The sequence below is a fragment of the Myotis davidii genome, unplaced genomic scaffold, assembly GCF_000327345.1.
Source record: "Myotis davidii unplaced genomic scaffold, ASM32734v1 scaffold889, whole genome shotgun sequence".
In the NCBI taxonomy this organism is placed as follows: domain Eukaryota; kingdom Metazoa; phylum Chordata; class Mammalia; order Chiroptera; family Vespertilionidae; genus Myotis; species Myotis davidii.
In genome coordinates, this window is record NW_006299519.1 from 472,219 (window position 1) to 484,367 (window position 12,149).

Below are 12,149 nucleotides of genomic sequence, written 5' to 3' on the forward strand. Positions count from 1 at the left end.
GATGTCCAGTCGACCTGGTATAATTAGCATATTGCCCTTTTATTAATATAGATAATATTGTTGAACTTTAGTTTTCTATTTGTGTACATGGTGACATAAAGTCATTGTTCTAATCTAAGCTTCAAGTGAAGCTTGACAATGATCTGTGATGAGAATTGTGTTATTTGGATTAAGTTGTGGACCACCTAGTGATGCCCATCATATAATGAGGTCTCCTAGGGCAGTTCTGACTGTCTGCACAGGAACATATTGTCACTTGTTAAAAGTGTAGATTCTCTGGCTGCACTCAGACCTGCTCTACCAGAATCTCTGGGGTAGTTCCTAGAAATCTGTGTTTTAATAAACTCTTCATTTGATTCACATGCATGCTAAAGATTGAGAACATTGAAACATGAAGGCAAATGTCCACATTTTTGTACTTATTAATAGCATATTTAATTATCATGGGAGTGATGATATAAAGAAAAGAATATGGAACAAGTAATTTTTCAGTTCTGTTCAATCTTTACATGTGGTATATGCCCTCTTTACTGCAATCAGGAAATGTGCTTCTGCTATAGGCTTGGAATTATAATATTAAGAGCAGCATAAACAAAATTATTAATTTGACCTAAATTTCAAGGAAATCTCTTCTTTCTTACTTTATTCATTTCTAGATAATATAACAAACAGCACACAGAATACCAGTAAGAAGAACTCACTAAATTAGGTCATCTGTGCCTTGCTACTTTCCTTAAAAAGAATGAAGATGTTGGCTAATATTTATGTCCATTCTTATCAGATCTCCTAGTTTCTTCTTTAAGGCTTGTCTTTTTCCCGAAGTGGTTCAATGGAAGACAGAAGTTGCTGAAATGTGGGACGCTTTTCTGGAAGCTAAATAAAAGAAAAAAACACCCCAAACCATTGGTTTAGTTTATGATGGTTGTGATTAAAAATAAAATATAAAATATTTATACCTGAATCCTAAAGCTAGCAACATTTAAATGTGAAAACACTACAGACATTTTTACTAAAGAGAAAAGAATTATAGTCCTACAAATTGAAAAGAAAAAGTAAAAGTATCTTTGTTTACATAAGATATGATTGTATACTTGGAAAAATGAAGAGAATCCATGATAAAACCAACCCAAATAATAAAGGAATTAATCAGGAGAATGGTATATAAAATTAACATACAAAATCAACAGCCTTCATGTATATGGTCAATAACCAATTAGATGATATAATGAGAAAAACCCAGTTACAGTAGCAACAACACCAAAATAAAATACTAACAAAAATGTACCTCCAAAAGAAAACTTTAAAACACTGCTAAAAAAATACAAACTTAGATTTCAACACATAGAAAAAACATTGCTTGTTCTTGAGCATTACAAATCAATATCATAAAGGTGTCAAATTTGGTAAGTTAAAATATAAACTAAATGCGCTCACTTTATAAAAGGATTTTAAAACTTGAGGTAGGGAAAACAAAAATCTATTAGAAAAAAGAGCAAAGATATGGAATATAATTCTCAGCAATATATACAAGTGCCCTTAAAAATATACTTCATTTATAATGAATAGGAACATATGAAAGCTACCCTAATTGCCATTTCTCATATATCAGATGGGCAGAAATTCAGATAAATTGGAACCTAATGAAAATTGTGAATGTTTTGCAATAAAATATAAAATTGAGGGGAGTGCCCTAGCTGGTTTGGCTCAGTGAATAGAGCATCAGCCCACAGGTCAAGGACACATACCTCAGTTTCAAGTTTGGGGCACGTGCAGGAGGCAACCAATTGATGTGTCTCTCTCATATCAATGTTTCTCTCTATTTCTATCCCTCCCTTCCACTCTCTCTGAAAATCAATGTAAAAAATATCCTCAGGTGAGGATTAACAACAACAAAAAAAATTGAAGGGAGACTAAAATGCTCACTATATGCAGAACCTTGATCAGGGATTGTCTCTGCAACCCCCTCTCAATGGATTCTGCCATAATTCACACACTTATGTGGATCAGCTGTGGAAAGAAGGCAGTTCCTTCCTGTTCAGGGCTCCCTGTCCATCTGATGGTGCAGTCCTAGTGTCTGGAGCTAGAGTGGTGAGGGCCAAGGAGGTCTGGCTTCAACTCAAAACCCCTTGTTTGCTCCTCTTCTTCAACTGACCAGTGACAGCAGTAAGTCCTGTACTTGTCTCTGTTTATATTGCACATGTATAATGTGTATAGTTATAAACTGCTTGGTATTTTCAGTTCCACAGTATGAGTACGTGTGTGTGTGTGTGTGTGTGTGTGTATGTGTGTGTGTGTGTATACTGAGTTCTATGAGGGAAAAATCAATCTCCTGCAATCTCAGCTCCATGTTTACCCCAAAACATACTCTTATTCCTTATGGGCATGGAGTGTTTTTTACTCAGCATTTGGTAAGTGTGGGAAGAGAGGATGGAGTCATGTCCATTATGTATTCTCTACACATGGTTATAATTCTCTGTTACACATTTCCTACTCGAGGAGAGACCCCATAATGTGGTTAAGAACAGGAACTCCAAGACCAGCCAGTCAGCATCTTAATGACTGTGTGACCTTGGGCAAGTCACTTAAAAGTCTCTGGGTCTGTTTCCTCTTCTGTTAGTTTTAGCCATGATATCAGTGTGTTTGCTGATGAATAAATAAGCTAATAGTTATGAAATTTGTCGAACAGTGCTGGACATAAGTTGTTTGTTAAATTGTTGGCACCTGCATTTCTTGTTTTTAATTACAAACACTTGAGGGCAGAGGTCCTGGGCCATTTCCACCTGATCCGAAGCTGGCGCCTCCCCCACAACAATGCTTTACCTAGTGGTGACAGGGCACCCAGTTTCCCTGGTGGTGCACTTGCCTCATGCCAGCAGCTGTACATGATCTGGTAGACGGTGTCCGATGCCAGTTTGGGCCGGTAGAGCCTGTGGCCCTGGGAGACCTTCACAACCACCTGGGAGTTGTCGTACAAGTCGTAAGGCTGCTTCCCCAGGCTGAACACTTCCCACATCAGGATCCCTGCACCACACCGAGGGGCGAGGGGTGGCCAGCAGACAACAAGGAAAGAGAGCCAACATCAGAGGGTACACAGTTTGTTGAATGAGCTTCATGTGCCAGGACAAGAAGGCTATAGGTCAGAGCGAGGGAGCCCTGGGAAATGACTCCTTGCAGAAAGGACAAGATATGGAGAGTGGGTCTGTACCATCACTTCTGGAACCCGGGGTCTCTCCTCCATGTTTCCTGAGATGCAGTCACCCATTTTTGCTGGTAAACGGGCAAATAGGAAGGAGAGCTGCAGGGACAGCTACTTAGGGCCAACATGCTTGGGCTGCTCCAGAGAAGCAACTGGGGTTTGGGTAAACCCACAAACTACCCAGCTCCAGCTCCAGCTCTTAGGAGTTATCGATCGAAGTCATCACTTTTCCTTTCTCTCTGCCTCGGCAGTTGTGTGAAACAATTTCATTGCACAAATTACCTTTCAGTGGAAATGTAAAGATAAAATCATTGAAAGTGTTGCTGCTTTTGTTTTTGCCACCGTGGGTCATTATATTTTGTGGGTCAGATATACTTTTGAGAATCTGATAAAAGCCATTGGCTCTCCCTTGGGAAAATGAATGCACAACATTTCTGTGTTTGGTTTCTGGATGTCCACAGTCCCCCATCCAGGGCATCATGACCTCCAGGTTAAGAAACTGTTCTGGTTATGGTGGTCAATAGGCTGGCACTTGGGGGTCAGTCAGATTTGGCCTTTGAGGCCCAGGTCTGCCACTTAGAGGCTGGACAAGTTTCTTACCCTTCTCAGTCAGGTTCTCTGTCTATAATAGGCAGATATTTGCACCTCATAGTTACCATAAGGATTAAATAGGGAAAAAACCCCACATAGAACACCTTAAAGAACACAGGGCATTTTAACTGCTCTCTAAATGGTGGCTATTCGCCATCATCCTCATAGCCAAGTGAGAGAATTTCAACAGCCAGCTTCAAATCATAGAAAATCAGAAATATGTAAGGAGGAAGGAAATTGTTCTAGAACCATAACTGAAGTGTCACCTTCAAAAACTTCTCTGACTTTTAGGACTACAAATTTTATGTAGAATATTTACAATAGGATAATACTATAAGTTGTGGCTGCATTAAAAAAAATTCTGAAACAACTATTCAAAGCATGCTGCTCCTTCACAACACTCTTCTTTGGAAGGATATCATCTTATCTCAAGAATCATTTCATTGCTAAAAATATCTGTGCAACTCCTTTTTGAGAATTGCTTTCAGAGGCTCTGATTCATTTTGAATATCTTTATTGGGGACAAATTATTTAAGAATAGATTTAGTTTTTGGAAACAGCCAGAAAATGCCAGGAGCCAAATTCTGGTGCAAAGATGAGTAATTAATCTGGATAATTCAATTTTGGATAAAGCACAAGGTAGAACTATTAAGTAAGCATACTGTTTTTAAAAATATCTTTCACAAGGCATATTAACTGGAACAAGGAGATTAAAACTAATTTTGACAAGTTAATCAGCACAAAATATTGTCAAGTATTCATCAAAATGCTATCTTTGTGGTTTTTCCTTTTTCTGTATACACTGGATTATTATTATTATTTTTTACAATGAACAATGCCACTTTTACTAAAGGAATAATTATTTTTTTAAAAAAATCACGTCATATAAAAAAGTAAATGACTAACTAAATTTTACTTTTAATTTTTTCTATTACTTTATTTTCCATCACCATTTATCCCCCCTATACCCTTTTCCACCTCCATCCACCCTCTCCCGCCCCACAATCACCACACCATTGTCTGTGTCCATGACTAAATTTTTCTTTTTAAAGGTAGTCTTATAGATGTCATGTAGAAAGTCAAGTTATGCTTATGGACCAAGACAAGCACGAAATAGGTTTTAGTTGAATTTAATACATTCTATAGCTTGATAATAATTTGGATTATTTATCCTGGATGCATCTGATGGTGATTGTAAACAGGTATGACCTCTCTTACAATGTAGATTGTAGAAAAACATCAGCAAATCTACAAAATCACAATTTAAGAATTATTTCAGTTTTCTAATTATCATTACTAAAATTCAACATAGATCTTTTAATAAAATAAAGGCCAGAAAACTTTTTCTGTAAAGGGTTACATAGGGACTATTTTAGTGTTGCTGTTTTTTTGGTCATGCATCTATGGCAACTACTCTACTCTGCTAGTGCTGCACAAAATCAGCCAGAGACAATACTAAAACAAATGGGCATGGCCTGGTGCCAATAAAATTTTAATTAGAGAAACAGGTCATAGGATTTGGTCCTGGGCTGTGGCTTGCTCATCCCTGATTTAAATTATGAATTTTAATGAGGATACTAGTTGGAATTGGTATGGGCCAAAGAGAACACTGAGTCATATTTGTTTTTTTTATATCAGGCATGTCCCCTAAATTGGTCAATTCAGAAAGGAATGTTTATCACAGCTGCTTTCATGCCAAAAGTAGATGATTCCATTGTAAACCCTTCAGTGTTTTGGACTAATGCAAACTCAGTTTTAGTTTTCAATGACTCGTTTTTAAAAATTGCTTGAAATCTGCAGTAGAAGAGCTTTTATGAGAAGGTGGTAGCAGGTGCAAAGCATAGAATATGTGCGGACATCATAGCACCAACTCAAGGAAAGATCATTTTCTTTTTCTATCTCTTGCTTGCCTACAGGTAATTTTGTAAGTGCTCAGGGTTTTTGCTAAAAAATGGATGTTGTTACTTTTGTGGTTTCCTGTTGTGGAAGCTGGCTTGTGAAATGGGGCTGAGGCCTGTGTGGCCACATTCTTACCGAATGCCCATACGTCTGACTTGCTGCTGTATTTGAAGTAGTGAAACACTTCTGGGGCTGACCACTTGACTGGAAACTTGGTTCCTACTGAGCTGACATACTGGTCATCAAGAACATACCTGTGGGTGGGAGGGGGAAGACATCAATACAGACCTTAAGCTGCTTGGATGTGCAGAATGGGAAGACCTCTGCTGGCTGCCATTGCCTGGTGGTAGGTGGTATAAGCAGCCAGTCTCAGCCGGGTGCCTTGATGTTCTGGATCTTTCGCTTCCTCTCAACATGTATACTTAGCTAGAGCCTGCTTATGACTTGTACGCTTTAAAAAATGATACTTAACTTTGAAGACACCAAAATATGAATGCAAAATGTTTGGTAAATATAGAGAAACACAAAAATGTAAACATAAAGTTACTCAGAATCCCACCCCAAAGATAACCTGTAATTCTACCACTCAAGATACATTTTTGCTTATAGTTTCCAATCTTCTTTTCTATACATAACATGAACAAAATTAGGTTTCTGTCATATTGAAATTTGCTTTTATTTTTCCTTTAACAGCATGTCAAGAACATTTTACCCATATGGTTACATTTTCTTCTGCATCATCATGTTTAATGGCTGAATGCCCTCTTATGAATTAGCATAATTTATTTAACCATGTAAATGGCTTCTAATCTTCTGCTGTTATAAACAATGATGAACAAAACTATCCTATGGAGTTACTTAGACCATAAAAATATATGTTCAAGGATATTCATTACACTGTGGCTTATAATAATGATAGAAATGGAAGCAATCTTAATGTCCACATCTTGAGGAGCAATTAAATATGGTATATTAATATAATAGAATAATATGCAACTATTAAAAAATAAGATAACTATATTTACCATAAGAAAAAGAGACCGTGTAAACATGGTTATATGTAAAAACAAGTACATACGATGTGATTCCACCTTTATGGAAACAGACAGTAAATGTACTTACTTGTGTACATGATTGGGTATACCTAGGAATCAGGTATGGAAGGACATCCACCAAATGTGTTAGCAATAGTTACTACTAGTGCTGAGAAAGGGGTAAAGGGTCAAATTCTACTTTTGACTTTATACACCATTGCCATATTTCTCACAATAAGCACTTAATATTTCTATAATTAATATAGGGGAACCCAATATATTTGCCCACAAAAAAACAAATAAATAATGACTCATAAATAGGACAATAAGAAAATAAAAATTATGGAAACTGAAAATTTAGATACAATTTATAGGAAAACTATATACAACAAAATGTGTTAGAGATATTTGCCATAATTTAAAACATCAGAAATAGCTGGTTTGGCAAGTCATTCTATGCAAATAATAGTAATAATGAATAACAACTTCATAGGATTATATATAGCACCTTCCATACTTTCCTCTTTGGTCCTCTCCAGCTCCACAGATACCACAAGACACCACGAAATTACACTGGCACTCCCCAACTGGTAATTTTGTGTTGTTTAACCCTTTCTTCAAATGATTGGACCAAGTTAAGTCACAGGCGTCTGAATGATGTGACACCACAGCTTCGTGACAGAAAGGGCCTGGTGCATGGCCCCCAGTATTCCTTATTCAAAGGAAGACCTTGTGTTCCCCTTTTTCTAAGCAACAAAGAACTTGAGGTATATCCCCTGTATATTGGCACAACAGCCAATATTCCTACTTTAAGAACAAGGTGGGAATCAGCCCTGTTCTGGGAGCTTCTCTCTGCCCTCAGGAGCAAAGAGCAGCTTTTTCTTTTGTATTTGAGAGAGCCACAAAGATGGAATGTCAATGCAGGAGACTCAGTGTATTGTGGTTGGAGTGATGGCAGGTAGCACAGCTAAAAGGTACCTTGCAAAATTGAGGGGTCCCAGAAGAGGAGCACTTCCTAATACAGAATTTTGGAGAAGACTTAAAGAGATCTTCCTATGGTGTTTTAGGGCTATGTTTGCTAAATACAGAGCTGGCCTTGGTAAACTCATCAGATCTCTTTGAAACTATATTATTTCCTCCTCAGCATTATGTGAGTTTATGTTGAGTCAGCAAAATTTTACAGCTGTATTTTGCCTCAATGTCAGTAACATCTACTTGCCCTTTAGACAAACTGTGGGCATTTTGAGGACAGGGACTATCCCATTCATATCAGTATGCCTCACAAGTCCAAGGAGTCTAAGAGGAACTTGATAAATGTTTGTTCAATGGATAGGCTACCATGTATGTTTTCATTTCCTATATAAAATCATGAAAATTGGCTTTAATGCTTAAGTAGTATGAGAATTCAGAATTAGGGAATGGAAGACTTTTAAAGTGCTATCAGAGAGCGTCAGCCTGAGGACTGAAAGGTCCCAGGTTCAAGAGCATATACCTTGATTGTGGGCACATCCCCAGTAGTGGGTGTGCAGGAGGCAGCTGATCAATGTTTCTCTCTCATCAATGTTTCTAACTTTCTATCCCTCTCCATTCCTCTCTATAAAAAAATCAATAAAATATATTTTAAAAAATAAAGTGCTATCAGAATCAAAATGATTCTCCAAATGATGAAGTGGTGATAGAACACCCATCAAGAGAATCTCAGAGTCTACTTTCATGCCTTACTATGTGATAAAGAAAATTTAATGACATGACAACAAAATTTTCCTGGTGCTAATGCTCTACCCATTTGTATATATATTAAGAAAAACCCCAGACAGGGCTAAAATAGCTTTGATGGACTCTATCTATCTATCATCTATCTATCTATCTATCTATCTATCTATCTATCTATCTATCTATCATCTATCCATCCATCCACATATTATTTATCCAAATCATCTGACTGTAACATGTTATATTTAAATATTTAGGATTTGTCATGGAACTTATTTGTAAGTTTAGAAAATATTTATCAGGGTCTTGAAAGAACTAAAAGGGGCTTTGTGTAATTTCTAAAGTGCAATTTCACCTTACAGGTGAGGAAATGTGTTTCATACGTAGTCCAAGGTAGTATGGGGAAGGGAATCCAGGTTTCTAAGCCCCCAATTCAGTGCACCTTCTGTATCCCCACAGAGCCTTTAATTATGATGGCATTTAGTTGAGAATGGAAATCACCCTTTCATTGGTTGCCCCTTTGGAACTGGCTTACCTTGTCATTCCAAAGTCAGATACTTTCACAGAGAGATCACCGTCCACCAAGCAGTTCCGTGCAGCCTTTGGAGAAAAAAAAACACAACAACACAAAATTACCAAGTAGTAAGTGTAACCACAAATCTTCTGACATCTTTCTTCTCTTTGGCAAAATTCCCAGCAAAATCTAAGATTTCCTATCAAAACCCCAAATGTTGGGGAGTTGTCTTTTTTTCCCTTTGCAATTTTTGATTTTCAAAATAAAAATGTGCCCTCATAAGTATTTTCACCCAGGCATCCATCCTTGTCAAACACAAAAGGTTTTACACATTAAATACAGAACCTGAGCTCCTCAGTGAGAAGGAAAATCAGTTCGAGGGGCTTCTTCAAAGATACCATGCAGCAACATATACTCTGAAGGTATAAATGCTGTACCAGAGACTCAAAATGTACTTGCCTAGTGTGCATGGCATGTTTTCTGTTCAACACAAGAAAATCTCTAAAGATAAATACCCGTGCATACCAAGCAGAACACTTTTCCCTCTCCTTCTGACTCAAACACATACACAAGTTTTATTTCTTTCTGGGTTTTGTTTGTTTTTGTATTTTCAGTTATTGTATTAAATGACTGCTTTAGCACTAAGCCCTTCCTAGAGCAAGGGTCAATTTGGGTTTAATGGTTCCTAGAAGCACTATATTGACCAAAGCCTCTCCTTTCCATCCCTTTTCCTTCAAACCACAAACAACTACAAAGATCTTGATGGCTTCTTTTACTCTCTCTGTTCTTTCTGAACTTCAAATATTTTATTTTGAAATTGTGATTTTTTTAAATTATGAAAGTGTCATGTGCTTAAGCAAGTCACAGGTGAGCAAAGTAAAAGCTAAGGTGGCCTCCTTGCCGTTCCTCCCAATGGCCCTACTGCTGGAAGCAAGAACTGTGAATTGCTTTCTTTCCTTTCTTTGAGTTTCCAATGGTTTTGCTTACCAAGTCCCGATGTATGAACTGGTGGCTCTCCAAGAAGGCCATGCCTTCACAAACATCATAGCACATTTCTAAGAGCTGGTAGGTTTCAAGTCCTTTTCCATGACTCTTCAGATAATCAAGCAAGCAGCCATTGGTTATATATTCAGTCACTATGTATATAGGGTATATCTTTGAGCACACCCCATAGAATTTCACCAGCTTGGGATGGTTGAGTTTCCTGGAAACAACAGATTTTCAAAGTTAAGTATTGAATTTCCACACTCCACTTTCCGGATGTCCTGAAAAAGAATCACTCTCAGATATTTGTTTGTTTGAATTCCCCCCTTCTTCTTGAACAGGGAAAAAAGAAAAAGTTTCGAATCTTATTCTGAATCTTATTAGTCTTTGAAGGAGAAAAATACTGTCTCATATTGGACATTGACAACTCCAGCAGCAATTTAGTGGTTATGGATACTGTGCTCAACTTTCATAGAGAGAAGCAGGGAAGCAATGGTCTGGTGCCTTGGAAATCCTGTTTAGTCTAGTGCTGTGGTTGGCAAACTGTGGCTCGTGAGCCACATGCGGCTCTTTGGCCCCTTGAGTGTGGCTCTTCCACAAAATACCATGTGCGGGCGCGCATACAATGCGATTGAAACTTCGTGGCCCATGTGCAGAAGTCGGTTTTCGGCCTGGGCGAGTCTATTTTGAAGAAGTACTGTTGAGATTTGGCTCTGTTGACAAGCTTGCCGACCACTGGTCTGGTGGTATCTCAAGGACTTCCATGACTGATTTGGATGAACCTACACCCTAAAATCACACACTTCCATTTTAAAGCATCTAACTTTCATGTCTAAATATTTTGTTCTAAAAAATTGTATCCACATATGAATGGCATAGATAAAATGAAAATAGTCACTATGTTAGGGAAATAAGACGACATAATTTTTCTTTTTTAAAAAACTCATTACATTGTTACATTATTTTTTTAATAATAAATTTAGAAAATAGTAACCACATGACATAGCACTTCTAGTAGGTTATGATGGATAGACACTCATCTGTTATGATGTTCATCAACTTGTCCTTATGTAATTTATTCGTATCAATTAACAGGATGATTCTTTAATGTTCAGATGTGTAAAGTAAACCTAAACTTAATATGTCAACTTTTAAATGTTTTAATAATTGAGGAATTATTAAACATTTAGTTATTTTCTTTCTTTTTGACTTAACTATAGGTACATGTCTTATCATATTACTCAGGGTGATGAGCCCAGTTATGCATCTTTCAGCAACTGTAGAGACCTGGTACTCATCAGTTCTCTCTTCAGAGGAAAGGCTTGTGGCAGGACAAAGGTCTGTCACCCAATGAAAGCTCTTACTTGAGCAAATTCTGTCACTAACCAGAGGGCACATGGTGGGAACACCATGTCAACTGGTATCCCCCACTTGATAAGCCTCAGTTGATCATTACATGTGGGATTTAACATTTCCCCTTATGGTACAGTTTGACCTCTTTTTTTATAACTAGGTGATTTGTTAATGACTTTATGATTCTGATAGCCTTCTAATAGCAAAAAATATGTTTTAAAGTTATACCAGGACATGGGAGGGTAGGGCTGTTCACCATGTGCCTAAGGGAGTTTCTGTGAGATTTTCTATCCTACAAAAGGAAGACATCAGGGGTCCCTCCCCAGTTTTATGACAGTCCAATTGCCAAAAGCAGAATGAGCTACATATTTTGCAGGAACTGGAGCAAAATGAAAATGCAGGGGTGCTTATTTAAGAACTAGAGGCTGATGCACAAAATTCATGCACGAGGGGGATGTCTCTCAGGCCGGCCTGCGCCCTCTCACAATCCAGGACCCCTTGCTAAAACTGGCAGTCAGACATCCCTTCAATAATCTGGGACCCCTTGCTCCTTACCGCCTGCCTGCTGGCTCCTAACCACTTGCCTACTTGCTCTTTACCACTTGTCTCACCGCTCCTTAGCGCTGCCGTGGAGGTGGGAGAGGCTCCCGCCACTACCGTTGTGCTCGCCAGCCATGAGCCTGGCTTCTGTGGGAGTGCACTGACCACTAGAGGGAAGCTCCTGCATTGATCATCTGCCCCCTGGCAGTCAGTGCACATCATAGCAACCAGTCGCTCTGGTCATTCTGATTGTTCTGCTGTAATGGTTGCTGGTCTTTTATATATATAGCCCAGAGGCCCAGTGCATAAAAATTTGTGCATTTAG

General features: G+C 38.1%; 1 protein-coding gene across 1 annotated transcript in view; it reads right to left on the reverse strand.

The window, feature by feature from the left end:
- Window positions 1-434: 434 nt before the first annotated feature.
- BMX (BMX non-receptor tyrosine kinase) overlaps window positions 435-12,149 on the reverse strand; it is a 44,208-nt gene continuing 32,493 nt past the window's right edge. Inside the window, exons 15-19 of the mRNA XM_006775212.2 lie at window positions 9,935-10,151; window positions 8,969-9,033; window positions 5,822-5,940; window positions 2,864-3,021; window positions 435-873 (exon numbers count right to left, since the gene is read on the reverse strand). Of these exons, the coding sequence (XP_006775275.1) occupies window positions 799-873; window positions 2,864-3,021; window positions 5,822-5,940; window positions 8,969-9,033; window positions 9,935-10,151 (634 nt within the window). The 3' untranslated portion in view covers window positions 435-798. The remainder of the gene's footprint in view (window positions 874-2,863; window positions 3,022-5,821; window positions 5,941-8,968; window positions 9,034-9,934; window positions 10,152-12,149) is intronic.